This window comes from Aethina tumida, chromosome 7, assembly GCF_024364675.1.
Source record: "Aethina tumida isolate Nest 87 chromosome 7, icAetTumi1.1, whole genome shotgun sequence".
In the NCBI taxonomy this organism is placed as follows: domain Eukaryota; kingdom Metazoa; phylum Arthropoda; class Insecta; order Coleoptera; family Nitidulidae; genus Aethina; species Aethina tumida.
The window spans coordinates 9,351,196-9,373,467 of NC_065441.1; the positions used below are offsets into that span (position 1 = coordinate 9,351,196).

At 27.9% G+C, this 22,272-nt stretch overlaps 1 protein-coding gene across 1 annotated transcript in view; it reads left to right on the plus strand.

Moving 5' to 3' along the window:
* The window catches only part of LOC109596467 (tetraspanin-2A), a 76,273-nt gene that overhangs the window by 48,324 nt on the left and 5,677 nt on the right, over positions 1-22,272 (plus strand). The window contains exon 3 of the mRNA XM_020012017.2: positions 18,542-18,718. Within this exon, the coding sequence (XP_019867576.1) occupies positions 18,542-18,718 (177 nt within the window). The remainder of the gene's footprint in view (positions 1-18,541; positions 18,719-22,272) is intronic.

Sequence of the window (22,272 nt, forward strand, 5' to 3'; positions counted from 1 at the left end):
TTTTTTATCTTGAATAATAATTAACTACTTTTATAATTTTCATTCACAAAGGTAAATTTCAGCGTACAAATTTCAAACCATTTTAACTTGTTTTCCGTTTTAGGAGAAAAATATATTTTTAAATGTTTAGTTTATTATCCTTGAGTTTATTGATCAACTCACTTAATTAATCATTAATACATAATTATAATTCTATCGAATGAAAAACATTTTATTATTATCTTTGATGTATTTTCAAATTAGTAACCTCAAAATTTTTTTATTAAAAACTTGTTAATATATTTTTAAATATATATTTTGATAAAAAATTAAATATAATTGAGATCTGTGACTGAATCTAAATCGTATTAGTTGTAGTTTATAATTTTATTACAATAATAAATTGTTACAAAATATTTAAAAGTGAACTATGAAAAATATTTTTGTCCACATCCGTTTTAAAATTCAATCGATAAAATGCCAAACTTAATTTAACAATATGTTTAAAAACTCTTGCGAAATTTGCCATATTTAACATTTTCAAATAATTTATTCTAAAAGATCCAGTTAGTATGTTAATGAATTCACGCAGTTCTATCAATTAATGTGATTCTAGTCTAAAATAAATGTTAAATGCGTTTCGAAACTGGCGTATTTCGGATTATTCAACGAATCCCAATTTGTAATCCTTTTTTGTCGTCAAGAGGAAACATGTCTTTTAGCTTATGTAAATTAGCTTACTCTTTTTCGAATTAGACAAAATATTATTTGATAGAAACGCCTCTACTTTATGTAAATAAACGTAAAATCATTCCTCTTAACCAGATGATGACAACAAACATGTTATTTTATCATCAAAAATACGGTTTAGTTAATAATTTGATATTTAAGTTTCAAGGCAAGGCAACAAATTACGAATTCATATACGAACCGATAACATCCTCTTCAGCTTTAAAATTGTTAATTTTTCACTCGTGTCAACGTTTATTTTTTCATTCGCGATGAAACCGAAGATAAAATAAACTGATTACGGCAAAGAAATTATATGGCGTTTTAAAATGAAAAATTTATTATTCAGTTTTAAAACTCTATTCCTGTCGGAAAAAAAGAAATATGGTCTTTTATTCTGTTTCGTGTGGTTTATCGGGAAATTGTATCAAGGACGGTAAAAAAAATAAACGAGTTCAAGCAAACACATATTTATTCGTATAGGTACTTGTGATTAATTAGTATTTATATCAGATTATAATATGTTAAATATGTAACTTTATGAGTTTTTACGTGGTGTAACATGTTATATTTTTTTCCTACTGTGAGGACAGGTTGATAAAGGGTCGCTGATGACAAATTTCAAATAGAAAATGTTTTTAATTACAGTGCATAAAATACTTCAATTATAACATACATTATTAATAAGGTTAAGAAACAACGACCACTAATATCACTAGTTGAAAGCTCCCATAGATTAGAACAACCAATTATCATCCTATTACAGCTTAATTCATAATGTGCATCTCTCGACCGGACAAGTATTGGCAGTGCAAAATTTATATAAAAAAGATCTATTCTGGTATTTACCAGATTTTCAAGTATATTTGTTTCAAAATTGTTATTATATCGTAAAGGATTCTGTGATGTGAATTCCAAGAAAATTAAGATTTTCTGCAGACTCTTTTGAACCCATTAGAACCATAGAAGAAGATTGAAGAAATGAAGATAAAAAGAGTGTAATTGGAGCAAATTTTAAAAATGGGAGATAACACGATTGACAAGTTGAATTGAAATTAAAAAGGTTCAAAATAGCAGATAATAAATGGAGTTTGTCTGCAGTGAGCAGAAGATACCGACTGATCCTATCACTATGACATATCTGAAGGTGTGAAATACATAAAGGTGTAGGGAGATCTCTAGGTTTTCTCAATAAAACAATTAAAATCATAAGATAATCAGAAATGTTTACTATTTAATAAAATTTGAAGAGGACATAAAAAAATGTTATAATGTTTGATGTGGACCCTTGACCTTACGGGAATTGAGGTCAATAAGAGGCCAGATGCGTCTGCAAGTTGATTATTTCAGCACCTGAAGGTATATAAATCATGATTAGAACAAAATTTATGAGGAATGGCAACATGATTGGCAACATGATGAATCGAAATTGAAAAGGTTTAAAATAACATCAATTAATAAATGGAGTTTGTCACTATATTTAAGCAGAAGAGAAAATATTGTAATAATAAGACAAAGAATGGGCCATACGCTGCATACATTCTATAAATAGAAGGATATGGAATATTGGGTTTCCCCACAAATAAATTAACAATTTAACAAAATTTGAAACAATACGGCATACAAATAAATAATATTTATTAAAAATTAAACTAATTATTTAATTAAAATTTTAAATTTAAAATAAAAAAGTGTAACAAAATATATATTATATTAACAAAATTATTTAATTCATTTTTTAATGTTTAAAAGACAATATAAAAAAGTTAAAAATAATACAATAAAATGGGTATCAATTTATCAAGATAAATATTTTTGAGATGCTAGTTTTAATTAACAAATAATTCAAATAAAAATATATTTTAGTAAACAAGACCTACACAATTCTAATTAATTTAAACACTGATTTAAATTTTGTCATATTAAATATGTAATAAAAATTAATTACTAGAATAATATTGCAATAAAATATTTTAAAATACTAATTTATCTAAATAAATATTCATGTTATAGAGGAAAAATTGTATTTTTAATTTACAAAAAATTCAAATAAGTAAAATAATAGTTTGTTAATTAAAAAAATAAATATATTTTTTTAAAAATTTCCCATCAAAGATTTAAATAATCTAGCATATCATTATTTTTACATTTTTTACATTACACATTTTACAACAATTTTTGACATTTGGGAATAGGAATTAATTAGAATATTAATAAATTCAAACAATTGACATAATTCAGAATATCTGTTCCTTTCCAGAATTCAAGGTGAAAACAAAACAAATTTTTACGACACTTTGAATGTCAATTTTGAATTGATTAAACTCTTTTTAACCGTCCCGTAGATCCGTTTCATAAAATGAAAGTTGATCGCTCACATTTAATCGATTGGATCATTGTTCTCAAATTAAACCAGTAGAAATTAGTTTTTTTATTGTATACATGTGCATATTTTTTCCTTAAACCATTACGAGTCACATATAACTCTAAACGACGAGTTATTTGTGTGATGCAGCCGTTATTATACGGTCCATTGGGACGGCAACTTGGACCGAATGGAATTTGGTGGCGCGAAAAACGACATAAAGGAAAAACGGCTGTAATTATAAACGTCGCGAAATGCATCAAGTTATAATCAAACATTAATTAGTGAACAGTTGGTTAACTTGACTCGGCGAAATAACTGTTTTATCCCGGACGTACAGAGCTTTGGGTTAAATAGACCGAGGCAAATCGATATTTGTTCATAATTTTGCAGGCGAAAGCTTTCGACTTAATTTTCTCTTAATGCTGTACGTCAATTTCACAATAGATATTATTTTTAAAAGGGTAAATCAATTAAACAATCTTTGTTTCTCAGCAAGAATTTTTCTAATATTTGAAATTTGTTTAACGTTAACAAGACATGCTGATTTGGCTCATCAAGTCTTGTTAGTTTGCAACTAAAAAGCAACATATATACCAAATTTATCAATTTCGAAATAAAAAAAGACTATTCAAAGGTCCTTTTTTTATTTATTTAAGAACTTTCTAATCAATATTTAAATTCTATTTTACATTTTAAAAAAGTTTTTATATTAAAATTATCTTTAAACATATTTAAATATTTATTAGACATTTTAAATCCAAATTTGTTCATATTTTGGTCAACAAAAGCTTTTAATTTAATTTTCTCTTTTCTTTTAAATGTCAATTTCAAAATTAAAATAATTTTTAAAAGGGTAAAACAATTAAATATTTTTTTATTCTTATCAAATATTTTCAATTAACATATTTGTTTGTTTAACATAAATCATAAATTTTCTGAATAGTCTCATTAGTTTATAACAAATTTCAGAATGATTAATCAAATTAGAAAACAGAACACAAAGAAGGACTCTTCAAAAGGTCAATTTTTTATTTATTTATTTTTCTGACAAATAATATATAATAAATATAATTTTACATTTTGAAAAGTCTATAATTAAATCATTTTTTAATAAAATTAAACATTTATAAATGTACATTTAAATCGATATTTGTTCATAATTTTGAGTAAATATCCTATCCAATTTGACATTGAAAATGAAATAATTTTTAAAAGAGTAAAATAATTAAATATACTTATATTAGTATATAATTCAAAAAGAAAATCCAGAATAACTGATCAATTTTGGAATCTAGAGAAAGACTGTTTGAATATCAATGTTTATTTATCTAAGAAGATGTTTTTTGTTATCAAATATCTTCAAAAATTACTATATAGTAATAATTTATATCAGTCGAGCCTAAAATTACCAGTAACTGGATATCTTTAAAAATGTAAAATTCACAAATTTCCATTTTAAAACATTAAAAATGTAAAACTACACCAATAAATATTTAAATATTTTTAAAGAGGACGAAATTTATTATAAACTCCTTTTTAAAATGTAAAATGGAATTTAAATTATATAATATTTATCAAAAATTCACAAATAAATAATTCGTAGAAAATTGGCAGATAAACTAGGCAAATGCCAATGACATTTAAAATGAATTCATTTTATTAATGTTACATACAAAACCATTAAATTAAAGATAAAAATTTGTTCCGAACTCATTAAACTAATTTTAGATATAATCTATTCATTAATGTGATCAAATGAAAGTTTCTCTATAAAAAATTATACGTTGTTTATCAGTTTGGCATTTGCAACAGGGATTATCCTAATCGCAGTTAGTGGTGTTCCAAATAGATATCGCAGTAAATTAAAATTAATTTAATGCCCCGAAATCTGCTATTTCAGAGTAATGTTTAACTATGTTTAACCTGATTTCACTAATTGCAACGTTGTTTTAGTATTTGTTTACTGTTTAAACGGATTAATTTCATTTGGTTACAATTTGTAATATTAGATTTTGTTGAAGGGGTAATTTTGTCACAGCTAAAACTGACAAATTTAAAAACCAAACTGTATAAAAGTTGTTTGTTAGAGTAAATGAAATTTTTATTTAACATTTGAATAGAAAATATTTTTCTGACAGTTCACATTACATATTTCTTCTGCAATCGGATATTTTCATCTCATTAAAAAAACATACCGAACATAACATATTTTTGTGACGTAGTTCTTGTTTCACGTTTCGTTTGCAATCGTTTTATTTTCATCACATTAAAAAATTCAGTTGGAATGAAAAAAAAAGTGGAGCACATGTTTATTGGTGAGGGTGCGTTTAAGTGACAGTTAATTTTAGAAAATTGAAATATTTTCTTGGACCGTTCGGCGTAATCAAATTTCTGGCGGCAACAAAAAGCTTTTATGAGTCTTGAAAAATAACATTAGGCACCCCTAGAAGATTTTAAAACTCTCGAGTGTCCGCATCATTTATGGCGTTTTATGTTCTACTCCGGCAATTTCTCCTGAACACTTCTCCTAATTTTAAATTTATATTCCGGATTAATTTATGCTTTCGATATTTTAGCATTTTATTACCGACATTTTTTATTGTTAATGCTTCGCTTATATTCATAAAGATTTAATAATCTCGAGTGGAGTTTTAAGTCTTTCTTGTTTAAGTGAGGACGTTAAACGAATTTTGAAGGGGATAATCATTGTAATATGATTTTAATAAAGCGACAAGGTTTTATGGAGCTATTCCAAAGACATCTACATCCATTTTTCTTCATCCATAACAAAATTCATTATGTAATCGATAATAAGAATAATTTATCCATTTTAAGGCCGAATATCCTTAAAAACAAACAAATAAATATTTTTTTCATTCATTTACTAATCCTTTAAATAAATTAAACATAATGTACAAGGTCGAATGTTTAGTAGGCGAGGCGTCTGTATATATATACGTTGACAAAACATAATTTCACATCAGTTGATGTTTATTAACTGAGCATGCGAAGATTGTGCTCATTTCGCTTGATGAAAACACTCGACACCCATTACACACGAATTTCAACAAATGGAACATATTTCACGATAAATGCAACGTGTACTTTATTGCAGAAACGTTCATACAAATTCTTCAGCGTATCGCATAATCTGCCATATATTTTAAATTGCAAAGCCAGAGATCTTGAGTCGCCTCTGGAGAGATTGTCGAGTTTTACGATACCTCAGCGAGGGAAATATTTTAAACGTCATTTATTTTCTCGATTTTTATTTTTTTATACTTTATTTTGCTCGTGCCACGGAGATAAGATATCTCGCAAAAATATCTGGAGAACTAAAAGTTAAGTTTGTAAGCAATGAGACTCGCGGAAAACAATGCTAAGACATAAGCCAGTCTCGAGTGTATGATAAAAGATCAGGGAAGTTGTATTTACGAATAAAAATTCAAAACTAACTTTAATTGAATCAAGTGGTTAGCAGTGAAGTGTTTAAACTTCGGGCGTATTTCAGTGTGGCAACGACAACATCCCAGAATTTCAAATTGCTAAAGTTTGTTGTTCCTGTTGGTATTTTTTTATTTGTAAAATCTCGATCCCATTATATATCATTATTTATTTTTGAAATGATTTTGCTTTGATATGCCTTATACTATATAAAAGATAATTATATTTCAGGTACAACTGTTCTTTAACATTCTATTTTATGATAAGATAAACTTTAATAATTTTGTTAGATACAAAATGTAGTTGTTTTCCTCCAGCTAAGTTCAAAATATCCTTAATTAGATTAGGATTACTTGAGCGGATCCAAATTATTTCATATTACAAACGCCCAAAACAAGAGTTCATAGAAACGGGGAACAATTCGCTTTTGTCGCAGGCACATATTGTTATTTATATCGTCTGCAAAGTTTTCAGCGATAATTAGAATCCCCTTGAAGTACATATAAGATTAATAAAATACTCCTCGAGCAACAGAACAGAAAATATAATTTCCATTTTCGCAATTCTATATTGTGGGGACTCTATTAAAATGTGAAAGACAGAGAGGTGATTACATTGTGCCGGGGGATTTGTATTATGAAGTCCCGATGTGGTTGGCGCTGAGTGAAGAACCTTGTATCAAAACCGGAGCCTTTTGCCGCAGTGACAGAACAATACACTTTTGTCGACAACTTTCTGAACGGGGGACTCTTTCTAAATCTTTTTAGCCGTCCTCACTGGCGGCGGCGACGCGCCCCGGCCTCTATTAAGTAAGCGCCCCCGATTAATTAGCGTCCCGATGATAAACTGCAACTTCGGGCTTAATTATAACCAACAAATTGTACAGCCCCACTTCGCGTCTGTTTTACATTAGTTCAGACAGGAGTAAAACGCATTGTTTCCCTGTTTCTTGCTTGCACCGCTGCAGTTATTTACCCTGTTATTACGCGAATTCCTGGTAAAAACTATACGGGTATGATTCATTATTACGGACAATGAACTGGCAAGTTTTTCAGCCGGAAATGAAATTGTCACGGTGGAAACTTTAATCCAGGAATGGGGATAGTGTTCAAAAGTTAAATTAACAAGTATAATTGGAATGGTTTTTATTACTTGCTTTGTAACCACCGGTTAATGAATTTAAAAATGCTACTAAGTTACACTACGCTCAAGTGGACAAATGTCAGAGTAGCCATGTCCCGTAGTTTTCGCATATAATATTTATTTTCATACCATATTATTAATTATTACATGAAATCCTATAATTTAAATATATTAAAAATTAATATATTCAGTCGGAAATGAAAATATCACAGTTGAAACTTTGAACCAGGAATAAAGATAATGGTTAATTTATATAAACAAGTATTTTATTTCTTTATAATATATAAGTTTTAATTCTAATTTTAAGCTATCAATTCATAATTACCAATGAATACCCTGATTCAATATCCATCCATATTAAATTAATTAAAAATTGACTAATTTTATTCATTAAAAAATTTTATATCAAGGTTTGCTGATAATGATCTTGATACTTAATTATCAAATAGTAATTATCAATGATTTAACTTTATTAAGAATTATCAATGAAGCCTGGTTTAACATAAAAACCATTTTTTTTTGTTTTCATTAAATTAATATTAAAATTAATCAATTTCATATCATAATTTCTCTTTAATACTCCAAATTTATACATAAGAAAAAAAGGATTTTAAACGAGGGTTCATTAATTATCAGTGAACTCTGATTTCTAATAATTTTTTTTAATTAAATGCATAAGTAGTTTTATTAATTAATTTAGTTAATTTTATCTTGTGATAATTATCAACGAACTAAATTAAAAAAAAAATGTTTACATGAATAAATGATTTTAAACCAGAGTTTGCTGATAATAATTTTAATATTTATTGTGATTCAATGACTTGTTAATTATTAACAAACTCTTGTTTAAAAAAAAAAAATTGTAAAATTAATATAATTAATAAGTTAACTAATTAACTAATTTTATTTTACTTTTATCATGTGACAATTAATAAGAATTCAGCCGGAAATGAAAATATCACAGTTGAAACTTTGAACCAGGATAATGGTTAATTTACATAAACAAGTATTTTATTTCTTTATAATAACAGGTTAATGGATTTCAAAAACATAGAGTACGTTCATGTAGATAATTGTCAGACTAGCCCCGCCCTATATGTGCGCAATGGTTTTTGAGCATAACATTTATTATATATCATATATGTCACTTTACAGTTTATATAAATAAATATATAAGAAATCCGTTCGGAAATGAAATTGTCACAGTGAAAACTTTAATCCATGAATAGATATAATGGTCAAAAATTAATAAAATAAATATTTTTTGAATGGTTTTTATTTCTAATTTTGTAATCACCGGATTGTTAGGATATGTCTAAGCAGATAATGTTCAAATTAGCCACGCCCATGTGCGCAGTGGTTTTTGCGCATATTTATTATAATTAATGTAGGAACTTTGTACCTACAAGATAATGTGGATAATAGTTAGGGTAATCACGCCCCATAGATGCGCAATGGTTTTTGCGCAGAACATTAATTTTCAACATTTGTTGTCATTTAAACAAATTGCGAAACTGTTCACATAAACTCAATAAACAACAATTCCGGTACAGGAAGTTGGAAAGTGGTTTTACTAAGTGAATTCATCGAATTACAACAATAGAAAGTTTAATCCAGAGCTCGTATTTCAAAGTTATGATACACGATTACAATAAACATGAAACTGAATTAGAAGTAATAAAGGGCAAATTGTGTGACTCCATAAGACCGCCGGAACATAGAAAACAAACTGGTCTTATCTAATAAACTAAAGTAATCAGGGAAGATGTGTTGGAAGGAGCGTTCTCAGTTTCCTTAACAACACGACGATTCGAAACTATATGAATGACACATAATACGTTTGGACACAGCCATTTTGACAAAATTAACCCCGCCACGGCGTAGACGAGTTCTTCAATTAGTCTGATGCCCGTACGAGCGAGCTTGTAAAACGAAATAACTGAAATAAATTCAAAATTAAGGGTGGGATTACGCGAGTTCATTGTTTGACACACCCCACTTCGTAAAATGGAATTCGGTGTGCGTGTACTGTACGAGACGGGCGGGCGGGTACTTTTCATCCGAACAATCTCTCGCACGACGACGTTTTATTACGTGCATTTTGAAAATAACGGCACTTTTTGGCGGGTGCGTTCTCGCGCCTTACGCCGAATTTAATCCAATAAAACGGCCGAGTAGTTGTGTAAAAGTGTAGTTAGTGTGTCGAATCACGGCGGGCTCGTAGGCGCCGGCACGCCCGCAATTTCGCCCCCTCGCGCTTATTTATTTTGTTAGTTAAGCTGTTAAAACTATATTAAACTTTGCCCATAAAAGAATACAAACACTCGACGGAGAAAAACTCGCATGAAATTAATTGAGCGAGGCGACGGCTCTCTTGTTTTAATGGGCCTTATTTAATTATCGTTTAATAGTTTTCTTGAACGCCATTTAAGGTGAGACGTACGAGAAATTCAATTTTCGCTCTTTAATTGTGTCGTATTGCTGTATTTTTAATTTTGAGCAGCTCTATTAAACTCCCGTTTTGACGGCAGTGATACATTGAATTTTTGTTGTTGTTAGCTCAATTAAAGCGCTCGATTTGAAAAGCCCTTTGTTTGAATAATTGGCTAGCTCTAAATCACATCCATCTTTGCCCCTTTAAACTTTTGTTATGATCCAAAGAAATTATACTTCCCGAAGGGAGAATATGAACTAAACTGATAATAATTTAACTTGTCTATTTTAAATTAGTAAAGCTAAATAAAATTGTTCAGAAGTTTTAATTCTAATTTTCAAGCTATCAATTCATAATTACCAAGAAACTCTAGATCAATATCAATCCATATTAAGTTAATGAAAAATTGACTAATTTTATTCATTAAAAAAATGATTTTATATCAGGGTTTGCTGATAATGATCTTGATAATATTATTCCTTCGTTAATTATCAAATAGTAATTATCAACGATTTAACTTTATTAAGAATTATTAATGAAGCCTGGTTTAACATAAAAACCATTATTGTTTTCATTAAATTAATATTAAAATTAATCAATTTCATATCATAATTTTTCCAAATTTATATATAAGAAAAAAATGAACTCTGATTATTTAGTTAATTTTATCATATGATAATTATCAACGAACAAAATTAAAAAAAATGTTTACATGAATAAATAAAATATTTTAAGATTAATCAATTATATTTTTTATTAATTTAAAAATAATTAAAAATGATTTTAAACCAGAGTTTGCTGATAATAATTTTAATATTTATTGTGATATCAATGACTTGTTAATTATTAACAAACTCTTGTTTAATTTTTTTTTGTAAAATTAATATAATTAAGAAGTTAATATTAACTAATTTTATTTTACTTTTATCAAGTGATAATTAATAAAAAATCTAAGTTTAAAAAATACTTCTTTGTATTAAAGTAATAAAAAGTCAATATTAACCAAACTTTTATCGATCGAAAAATGAATTTAAACCATTTAGTTATATAATTATAATCGCCTCAGTAAAAATATAATTAACAAGAAATATATTCAAATATACAAAATTTAAAAAATACCCCCATTATAAATTTCAAAATGTTATTACTTAACAAATAAAAATGAGCCCTCATTTGAACATTTTTTTTAGTTCTGTGTACCTAAATTTGTATTTTATAATATTAATTATTGGGTAACATTTAAAAAATATTTAGATTTTCTATAATTTTTGGCATCTCTATTATTTTCTTAATTATTTAATATCAAAATATCATTTTTGTTGATTCCATAGAATAACTTTATTAAAATCTGATAATATGTTATTAAGAGAATTTAAGAATAATTTTTTTAAGTTTTACTTTATAATTAATTACACAAAATCTTTTTAAAATAAGCAATATATAACTCCTGAATATATAATATATTCATATAATTCATGTAAAAATGTATTCATAATACATTAAATTTTTGAGATTTGTTTAAAATAGCAGAATTTTTATCTACCTGACTAGAATAACTAAAATCAGCAACAAAAATAATGGTATCAAATCATTTAATGTACGAACAAAATTTTTAAAACTCGAAAATAATGTTTGCTCTATTTAAATTCAATGTTTCATGTATTTATAACTCCGACAATTTTTAAAGCTCAATTACACAAAATAGATCAAATTTAAAATGGATTTTACATAATACAAGTTTAATTAAATTTAAAGCATGATATTTTTTGTAATCTGGCAATGATGCCATGACAAATCCGTGACAATTTATATTCGAACAATGGAAATTTATTAACAGTTTTAATTTGTTTAATAATGTATCAAAATCACTCGTTTAAAACACGGAGGTCTGCCGTTAATCGTGGAAAATCGAAGTCAACGATGCATCGAAAATGTATATCCCATTTACATACATAATTAATTCGAATAGAAAAATCTACGGACCGTAAATAATATAACAAATAACGCCGATACATAAATAATACGACGGGACCTAAATATGGGGACTCCGCAACGACCAGATTTAATGAATTGTACACGACGTCATGTATTATGCTGTACAAACAATTTTACTGTGCATAACGATGATCTATAGCACCGACAGTGCAAACATTCTGGTCCTGACACATAGTAATTATTATTTGATAACGCACATCTCACAAGCACAATTATATTTCAATTTTAAATTCGTCACAACCCTTTTATCTGTACGTCAATGTCGACGAAATAATATTTTAGTAATTCAATGGACCGAACAAATGAAACTAATTAAAAACAACAAACAACTACAATAATCTAAAGAAGTGTATTAGAAAAAGTTACGAAAAGGAAATTCTCCTCATATTTCAGTAAGTTGAGAACTTTATGTAGTTTAGAAATAATTTACGACGGGAAACTTCCCGAACAACACATAAAATGGAATTGATCCCGGACGAAATCGTTTACTATTAATTAGACGAACGCATATAAAGGAATACCTGAGATAAATTCGTCTCAAGTTTTGCTCATTTTATTAAACAAAGTCTGGCCCGAAGCAGAACTGAACATGTGACGTTTCGCAACTCTATGTTTTTAACAGTTAATGCATATGCAACAAAACAACTGGAATGACACGGGAAGAAAACTTAATATCACCCTCACTCCGTCTGGATAAAATATTATTTCTGAGTCGCTTACGAAGAATACCGAAACAGTTTACCGGGTAGTTGCATATGACGTGACGCTGTAAAAGACGAAACGTGACGCAAAGAAAGTTTTGATACTGTGAACGTTGGGGTGTTCACTTTGTTCAATTAATTTTAAGCTACACTGTGACGTGCATGACATTAAATCTTTGACGACGTTTCAAAATTCGCTGTGAAAGTATTGATAACTTTTAATTATTACATGAACAGCTTCATAATTTTCATAAGTGACAACTAAGAAACGAAATTATATTACTTATAAAATAATTATTGGTGCTTTTAATTATTACCAAGAAGAGCTTAACATTTTTAAAGCATCAATTAAGGAAAAAAGTCATATTATATGTTATAGGTTTATCATTGTTGTAATCCTATTATAAATAGAAAGTAAGTTCTGTAAGTACTTAGAGTAAAATTATTGTGTCAACCTATTTTGATAATAAATAAAATTTAATTTGTAAGTAATAAAATCCAGAAAAGAAATGTATTTTTCCTGTTAACTTTTGTCGTCTGTTTTATATAAAAATATTGTTCCTTTCTATTTGTACTCAAATATACGAAGCATTGTTACATTTCACTATCAGTGACTTTATTGTGAAGCCGAACAGATAAACAGAAACCAGCAGGGACATTTTATAATTGGATAAAAATTCCTGTTTTAGTGTAAGACTTGGCCGGATGTTGTTTAGTTATTGCCAGAAAATAGCGTGCATAATATCACGTAATTCCAAAGCGAATAACTGAAATGCATCAATTTACCGCAGCCATTAATAAACGTCTCGGTGCAATTTATTAATTATGACTCTTGAAAACATTTATCGAAATGTTTGTCGAGTTTGTATAAAGAGACATTTCCAACTTCCCGTATTTATTTTCATGTAATGTATTCCCGATAACTGTTTGGAATTCATCAATTATACAAAAATGAATGTTCATATCTTGTATTTGTGGCGTGCAAGAAAAACAAGACGAATCAATTTTGCTTAAAAGTAATATTTCTCACTTTTTAATATTCCACTTCTCGTGTATTGCTTCATTTATCTCCCGAACAATACAAGTAAAAATATACGACCCGGAAAAAATTATCAGCAATGTAAAATGAAGCGTCGTCCGCAATTTTATTTATGTAATGGTTTCACGGCGGGATGATAAACTATAGGAGAGATTTCGACCGAACTCCCGAGAAGTATTTCGCGAGGAACTCTATTACCATTTTTTAACATCAGTCTTAAACTTTTCAACAGCTTTGATTTATGATCTGAATGTTAATTGAACTTGTCAGTTATATAAAGCAGATTTTTTACCCATCAATATCCTTAATAAAAGTTTTGCGGGTTCCGTCGCCGTTTTTCTTTTTATTTGCCGGAAATCGCTTGTCAACGAGAAGAATCATATAAAACTTAAATCAGATATTCCAGGCGAGTAATTAATGGAATTTTGTTTTGTCGTATCTTCAAACTCTACTTTTTCTTTGTTAATAGCGTTCTTTTGTTACACTAATATCGTCTTCTATTAATTGTTTATTTCAGTTTCAAAAGTTTGTGATGTTTTTGTACATTTTTAAGCTCTAATAATTATTTGATTAGTAACTTGTTTCCATTGCTACCTTAAAAATGTTAAGTTGTTCCTATAATAATTGAAAAATTATTTTTACAATAAATAATAAATAAAAAAAAATTCATTGATTAATTGCAACTTAAGAGGACATTCTGGTCTAAAGGTATGAATTTTAGGAACTTTTTAAAGAGCAATAAAAAAAGACAAACAATATTTTTACTATCCATTATTTGCAAGATGTTTATTAATATTTAAAAATACATTTAAAAAAGTGAAAAAATTAAAAATTGAAAAAGATATAAGCTGACTAAGTGGGCGATCCCAAAAATCTGAAAAAATATATTCAAAAATATTTTTTTTCCTGCCAATAATAAATTTTTTGGTACTATTTTTTTTACTTCTCCATGTTATTTGTTACAAAAATAGTAAAAATTGAAAATTGGTGTTAGAGGAATGTATAAGAAAGACCAAATTTCAAGTAAATCGATTGAGTAAAATCATGACAAAAATTTAAAGAAAACTAGTCACAAAGAGATATTTTATACTTACATCTATTCAATCTGCCATTCCTGCTTCATACATGAAACCTTCCTCGATTTCGAAAAAAGCTAAAGAATTAACAAGGAATCATTATCGCAGGTAGACTGGGACGATCCCTAACGTCTTTAATTCGATGCGTTCCGGCCCTGTGGGTTTGGATTCCTCGTAATTAAAATAGCTTCGAAAATAATCTGTTATTGTGTAATTTTGAAAAATCCTCTTAAGGATGTGGTTCGCACTTTTTTTAATGAAATTGAAATAATGTGTATAATGTATAAAATTTATTATTCGAGTAATATTATAATAGTAAATGTAAACTATCGAGTGCCTAATGAAACGCAATTCGAAACAACGAACTTTCCAAAGCAAACAAAAGCGTAATTCTTAATGCGGAAACTTTTATAATAGTAGTACGTCGCTTTCCCCCAGAAAAGAACTCTAATAAAAGTATCCATTATTGTACTTAAAAATGCAATTAACCTAATTATACCCGATTCTTCAACTTTATTAATTACTTCATTTTATCTAAACGACTTCATTTTTAACCGCAACATTTTTAATAAAGATAATTCAGATTATGGCCGCGTAATGTTCAGCCACCGCCCGCCACAGTTCTTTTAATAAATGAAATGGAAACCGCATTAAATGACTTGTAACTCAATTAATGTATCAAATAAAAACGGGGCGAAAATTTCATATTTAGGAGATTTCGCGCTCGTTAACATAATGAACCCGACGAACTATTCACATGCAGTTCGCCGACATGATTTAATTTACGTAACGGCCATTAACTAAGCCCAACATTAACTAATCCACCGTTCGGCCGTTAAAAAAACCAAACTGTAGCGATGCAATTTGCACAGGGAAATCCCCCAATTCAGTTTTTATAGTTGGCAAGAACTTGCGCAGCAATAAATACGCATAAATCAAGGTATCAGTAACATAAACATTTTATTGAGCCATACAATTTTTACATTATGTTCTGTTACAGTCCATTCACAGCCATAAAGATCCGGAATGGCAACGTTCGTCGTGAATCGATTTATATGCAAAAATCCACGAAATTTTTCGCGTCACACATCCATGTAAATGTTACCCCGGCGTTATACGAGAAGCCGCCACGTATCTGGATATCTCGAACCCAAATGAATATTGACGTTCCTCTTTTTTGTATGAGATATGCTCTTCCTTGTTAACCGTTCGAAAAAAGGTACAAGATTGCGTTTATGTGTATCGCATAGTGAATTTGATTTGCCAGTATTTCGGTGAAAGGAAGTTCTGTTATTGCTTCCATTACCCTCTGTTGTCATCCACATGTGAAAGTGTTGATGTTTTATTATTTGTCGACTTGTTTTTTGTTCACGAAACTGGAAGGTCATGTTGCATACAATTTAAAAATTCGAAGATTGATAATAAAAGAGACATAGTTTACTTCTTACAGTCAAAAATTTATAAATACTGGTTAGAAAAATAAAAAAAATAATAACCACAGTGTTTACCATGTATGATATAAATCATACATGGGGAAAAGAACGTATATTTGCATATACGGGGTATGCTGAACCAGAAGACGGGACTGACAAAGATGCCAGCCCCCTGTCAAATGGGTTCGGAAGAACAAGTCCTATCTGAGGAACATCCGAGATCTTCCTGGGGATGGATTGGTCTTTCAAGTGTTGGATCCGTTAGCTCCCCACTGCCACTGGTTTGTGGAGCGGTACTGAGTCCCAGGACCACGACAAGGTGGATCCATCTAATAATGTCATCGAATTCAGCGTCCTTCGTCTCCCAAAATTATTGCACATTAATGACTCATGAGAACAAGAAAGGTATTATTGATTAATTACAATTATATATTGAGATATTTCAGTTTTAATGTTTGAAGTAAATTAAAAGAAACATGAAATGGTATAAGGAATATAAAAAGTTTAATAGTTATAAAAAATATTCAGTGGATAAGAACATAAGAGGAATTTACGTTAATGTATCATTAAGGAACTAATTAAATATATTGTATATTAAATAGGTATCAGGTATTTATTACATCTAAAAATATAACTTAAATCATTAAAATTTCACTTTTAAAAATTTTGTCACACTCTGAAACCAATTTTTCTCTGCCTGGTCTGAAAACATTGTTAGCCAATAAAGACAACCAATTTTAGTCAGCCCGTACATTTGAACTTCAAATTTTTAAATAAATAAAATGGAATTATAATTTTTAATTGTGACATAAAAAAAATTCCTCTAAAGAGAATATTCTTAAGAATATTTTCTGGGAACTTAACGCAAATAAACCTGTAGCATCTTTATATTCACATATTTATTTTGTTGCTGAAAATAACTAGACGGCTTTTGTACGTCGATTTATCGGAACTTGTTAAATTCACCGTTCCCTTTACACTTTTGTGAGTGGTATAAAATGAATGTTGTTCGCTCGCGAGATCATTTAAAAATAATGAGGGACCACATCGATTCTGGCGGTGGAACATGATGAAAAGCATCGAGTTATGTACTGAAAACCCTCTTCGCGTTTATATCAGATTTCACATATTTACTATTTGTAACAAATATTAAACTGGCTGTGAAAACTTGACAACACTGATTTATTTAGTTTAGTTGGTCTGAGGCATCTGAATCTTAGATTAATAAGTATATTAGTTGTCACAATTTTAGTTATTCTCCTTGGTAGAGTTATTTGATTTAAAACTATTATTTGATTTGAACATTATTATTACTAAAAATTTCTCAATAATAAAATTCCCGATTATTTTTAGTTTGTTTGTGTTTGTTTATAGTAAAATTAGTAAAATATTTGACGCTGAATGTACTACATACTGAATAAGGTAATCGTCGTTGTCATGTTTTAAAAAACAATAGTGTGTTTAATTAAATAAAATATAAAAGTATAACAGTTTGACTAGTTGTATGGACAGTTAGATAGAAGGTGTGAAAGTTAGGTAAGGCACAAGACAAGTATCGATAGTGTCATCCTCATCCTTAAAGATGGCCCTTAGCGTAGGTTAGAATAAGTATAATTATTGTTTGTTTCCTATTAGTAATTATTTGTTAATAAATTATTTTGTATATACTTGGATTCTGTGTTTATCTGAGCTACCAACCCCCAATAAGTCACAGGTGTGAGAATAATAATTGTATAAAATACAAAAGGCAACATCAATAATATTACATTGTTTTATTTTATTAATTAGGATGTTGTTAGAGTAAAACAGAAATAATTGCATTTGTGAAGCAACGTTGAAATTTGTAAAGCTTTTCGGATTATAATAATGTTTAGCACCCATAACCGTTTTAATTAGCTTTTGAAAAAAATCAAACTATTTCCTGCCAGAAAACATGAAACTACACAAAACATAACAAACGTATAAAAACAAATTGGAACGCAAATAAAACTTTGTTATCGTTACCAAAAACCAAAGTTTTGCATTTTGTTACAGTTATTTCTCGGAGCATAATGCATAACGATTCACCTTTACGTTCGCATAAACAAAAACGTCGGAATATTTTATATTTCCGAAAAACATAAATATCCCGTTTATCACAGCGGAATAAATCCAACGGGTGTTGCACGACTGAGACTCATGAATTTTATCTTTCTTGCAGTACATCGGGATCCAAGCGATCGGCTTCGTGTTGAGCTTGGCCGGTGCGGCGGTCCTTCTGGATTACAGCGCAAGAAATTCCAGGTTCCAGCCGATAGTGCGCGATTCGATGCTAAGACTCATCAGCAATGCACACCATGAAGAATCACGACAGACCCTGTCCATGATTCAGGAGAATGTGAGTATATTTATTTAAATGACGTTGTTTATTTTCGCTCCGGTTTTTCCGCATCACATTCGAAACCAACGCGAATTTTATATCGCTTTTTTTCTCTTATTTTGAGGAAGATCTGTTTGGAAGCCAGTTTTCCTTGATTATTTCACATTTTCTCCGACTTCCGAATTAAATTGCAGACGTAAATATGTTTACTTAATCATGATCGCTGGTTTATACTCGAGTACAGTTTAAAAATCTGAAAATTAATTTAAATATATTATGTTGAAAACTAGTTGTATTAAAATTGGAAAAAATTGATAATACGCATTTGTTTAAATATAAATTCAATAACTATTCACAAAAATAAGAAAATATTTTAATTTTAATTTAAATATAATTTTTATTTTCTTCATTAACAGTCTTAATACAAAACATCCACATATTAGCAATTTATTTAAAAAAATAAAAATATTTTCAAAATTCATGACTTAAATAGATAAATTTAAAATATTTATTGAAAAACTATTAAAATTCTTCAAACTTTGATCTCCAATATCTTCTAAACGGAAAGAGTTATAAAATAATTGTAACATAACATTACACATAAATTTAATTCGGTTTTAAAATGCATTTTCAATGTTTTTACTTAATCATCACACCTCATTATTATTATCATTAACTTCAAGTTCATTTTGATTTGATTTAAATTTTAAATTTAATTATTAAAACTACTATAAAAGAAACTGTATTTATTAACAAAATTCAAAATATATTTTTTCTTTTAAACTTAAAAATGTTTACTTAAAAAATGTATTAAATTCTTTATAGTTCATAAAAATATAAGCAAAATATAATAATTTTTATTACCCTGTCTATATTAAGTTATAGGATTAAATGCAATACGATTCATAAAACGTTATGCAGGCATAAATAACTTTTAAAAGCTAAAGTTTATTGTTAGAAGTTCAGCTAAAGTATTGTAAGGTAATTTTTAAGAAAAATGGCGAATGCATTATAATTTTAAATAAGTTTTTATCTTTAATAAAATAACAAAAGAAATATGTTAAATAATAATTAATGGTTAATTTCATGAATTATTTAAAATATTTTATTTTATTTAAATTTTATTAAATAAAATTATTATTTTTATTTAAATTGCAATTGCAATGTTTTTACTTAATCATCACACCTCATTATTATTATCATTAACTTCAAGTTCATTTTGTTTTGCATTAGACAAGTATCTTAAATTTTAATTTTAATTATTAAAAGTACTATAAAAAAAACTGTATTTATTAACAAAATTCAAAATATATTTTTTCTTTTAAACTTAAAAATGTTTACTTAAAAAATATATTAAATCCTTTATAGTTCATAAAAATATAAGCAAAATATAATAATTTTTATTACCCTGTCTATATTAAGTTATAGGATTAAATGCAATACGATTCATAAAACGTTATGCAGGCATAAATAACTTTTAAAAGCTAAAGTTTATTGTTAGAAGTTCAGCTAAAGTATTGTAAGGCAATTTTTAAGAAAAATGGCGAATGCATTATAATTTTAAATAAGTTTTTATCTTTAATAAAATAACAAAAGAAAGATATTAAATAATAATTAATGGTTAATTTCATGAATTATTTAAAATATTTTATAAGTAAACAAATATCAAATAATTAAAATGTTTTATTATATTATTTAATAAATTATTTTTTCAAAAAATGGTGGATGCGTTGCCTTTTTATATAGTAATAGATTACCATAAAAAATTAATAAATATAATAGCTTTTGCCATGCCTATATTTATGTGTCTATTGATTTCATGTAACAATGTTGCCTTTATTTATTTATTCCTCGATTATTTGAAATTAATTAATACTACTTACTGACAATAAATTTCAAATTTATAAGCCAATTTTCAATGTTTACGAAGGCAAAAATAACAAACAAATAGGTAGTCATTTTTATCTCAACCCGAAGCGACAGGTTATTTTTTAATGCCAGTTAATTAAATTGTCAGTAAACCGTTCGACAACAAACGAATCAGTTATTCAGTACATTGGCTCGATCCGAACTAAGATATAGAACCGGATGTGTTCGGAAAATGTAATACAAAAACGCCTGGCCTGAGGTTGAAGGAAATATTTCAATGCGGAATTGGCTTTACAATCGTTTTATCGAGTGTACGTTTCGATGTAACACACACACACGAACAAAACTACAAATACAGACCGAAATTTATAACCAGACATTGATACACGTTGAAAATTTTATTCAATTAATATTTGAAATCCGAACGCAAATTCAAATTTAATGTGACACGGACAACTGTGTTGGTGGTTACATTTTTTATAGGTTTTAATGGTTTGAATACAAATTCTTTTATATATTATTAAACTACATAATAAATAAATTCGTTTTAATGTCTTGTATCAATAACGAAGGATATAAATAAAATAATAAAATTAATAATATTTTTGTCAATGTATCTGAATATTTTTTTTATTAACCGCATCAACCACTTAAGGGTTATTAGCGAATATGTATATGTATATACAGTTTTACATTATATCTTATTATACATTTGAATATCTTTTAGGTATTTTATTAGGTTAGTGACTGATAATTTGTCTTCTAAGATTTCTTGGATAGTGTTGGTGTTTTTCTCGAAATTGTTCACATTCGGTCTGAATATTGAAGTGTGGATTTTTTAATTTTTTAACTCGACATCTTGTATGGACTTTGTAGGGTCACATTTTAATATATTGCAACGTCATTTTGAGACACTTTTGCAATATTTATTATAAAATATTGCAATAACTTGTCAATTTCAAAAAGGTCGTTTAATATTAGAAATTCCATTTCACACTCCAAAGGCTGACGACATGCATGAGGATATTAAAATCCCGAAGATCATAGTGTTTGACATAGATGTACTAAATATTTGCTGCTAACATACTAGGACGAACTATTTATTATACAATTCACTATGATGGATAGTATTGTAATTTGTAAAAAACAGGTTCGATTTCATGATTAAAACTGTATAATTAAAGTAATAAGTAGGTACAACGTTTCCGTTCCAACGTTAATATTGACTAACATCACTGTCAGGTTTATGAATTTAAAATGTCGACACTGTTAAATGTGACTATTTCACTTTGGGAATAATTTAATACCTGCAATAATAACAATGGCGATTAAATTGACATTGTCGTGTGCTAAATAATATAAAGCATTTAATAGTCTCCAAAGCTTTAAATGGCGACTAGTAATTAAACGGAATTTATAATGCGTCGATACATTTAAAACGTTTTTCTAATGTTTTATTCAGATTGTTATCCACTCAATTCAGATTTATTCATTTGTTGTGTCCGAAATTTGCACACAATTTAAATAAACTGACTAAAACATTCTACTACATAATAAAAAAACACATTTATTTAACAATATTTCCATTATTCTATTTTACAACGGCAATTGCCTAGGCGTTTAAATTTAAAAAGAAATATATTCCAATTCGACTTATATTGGATAGTGCCTAACAATGTAAAATGTAATTTTTCGTGCTGGTT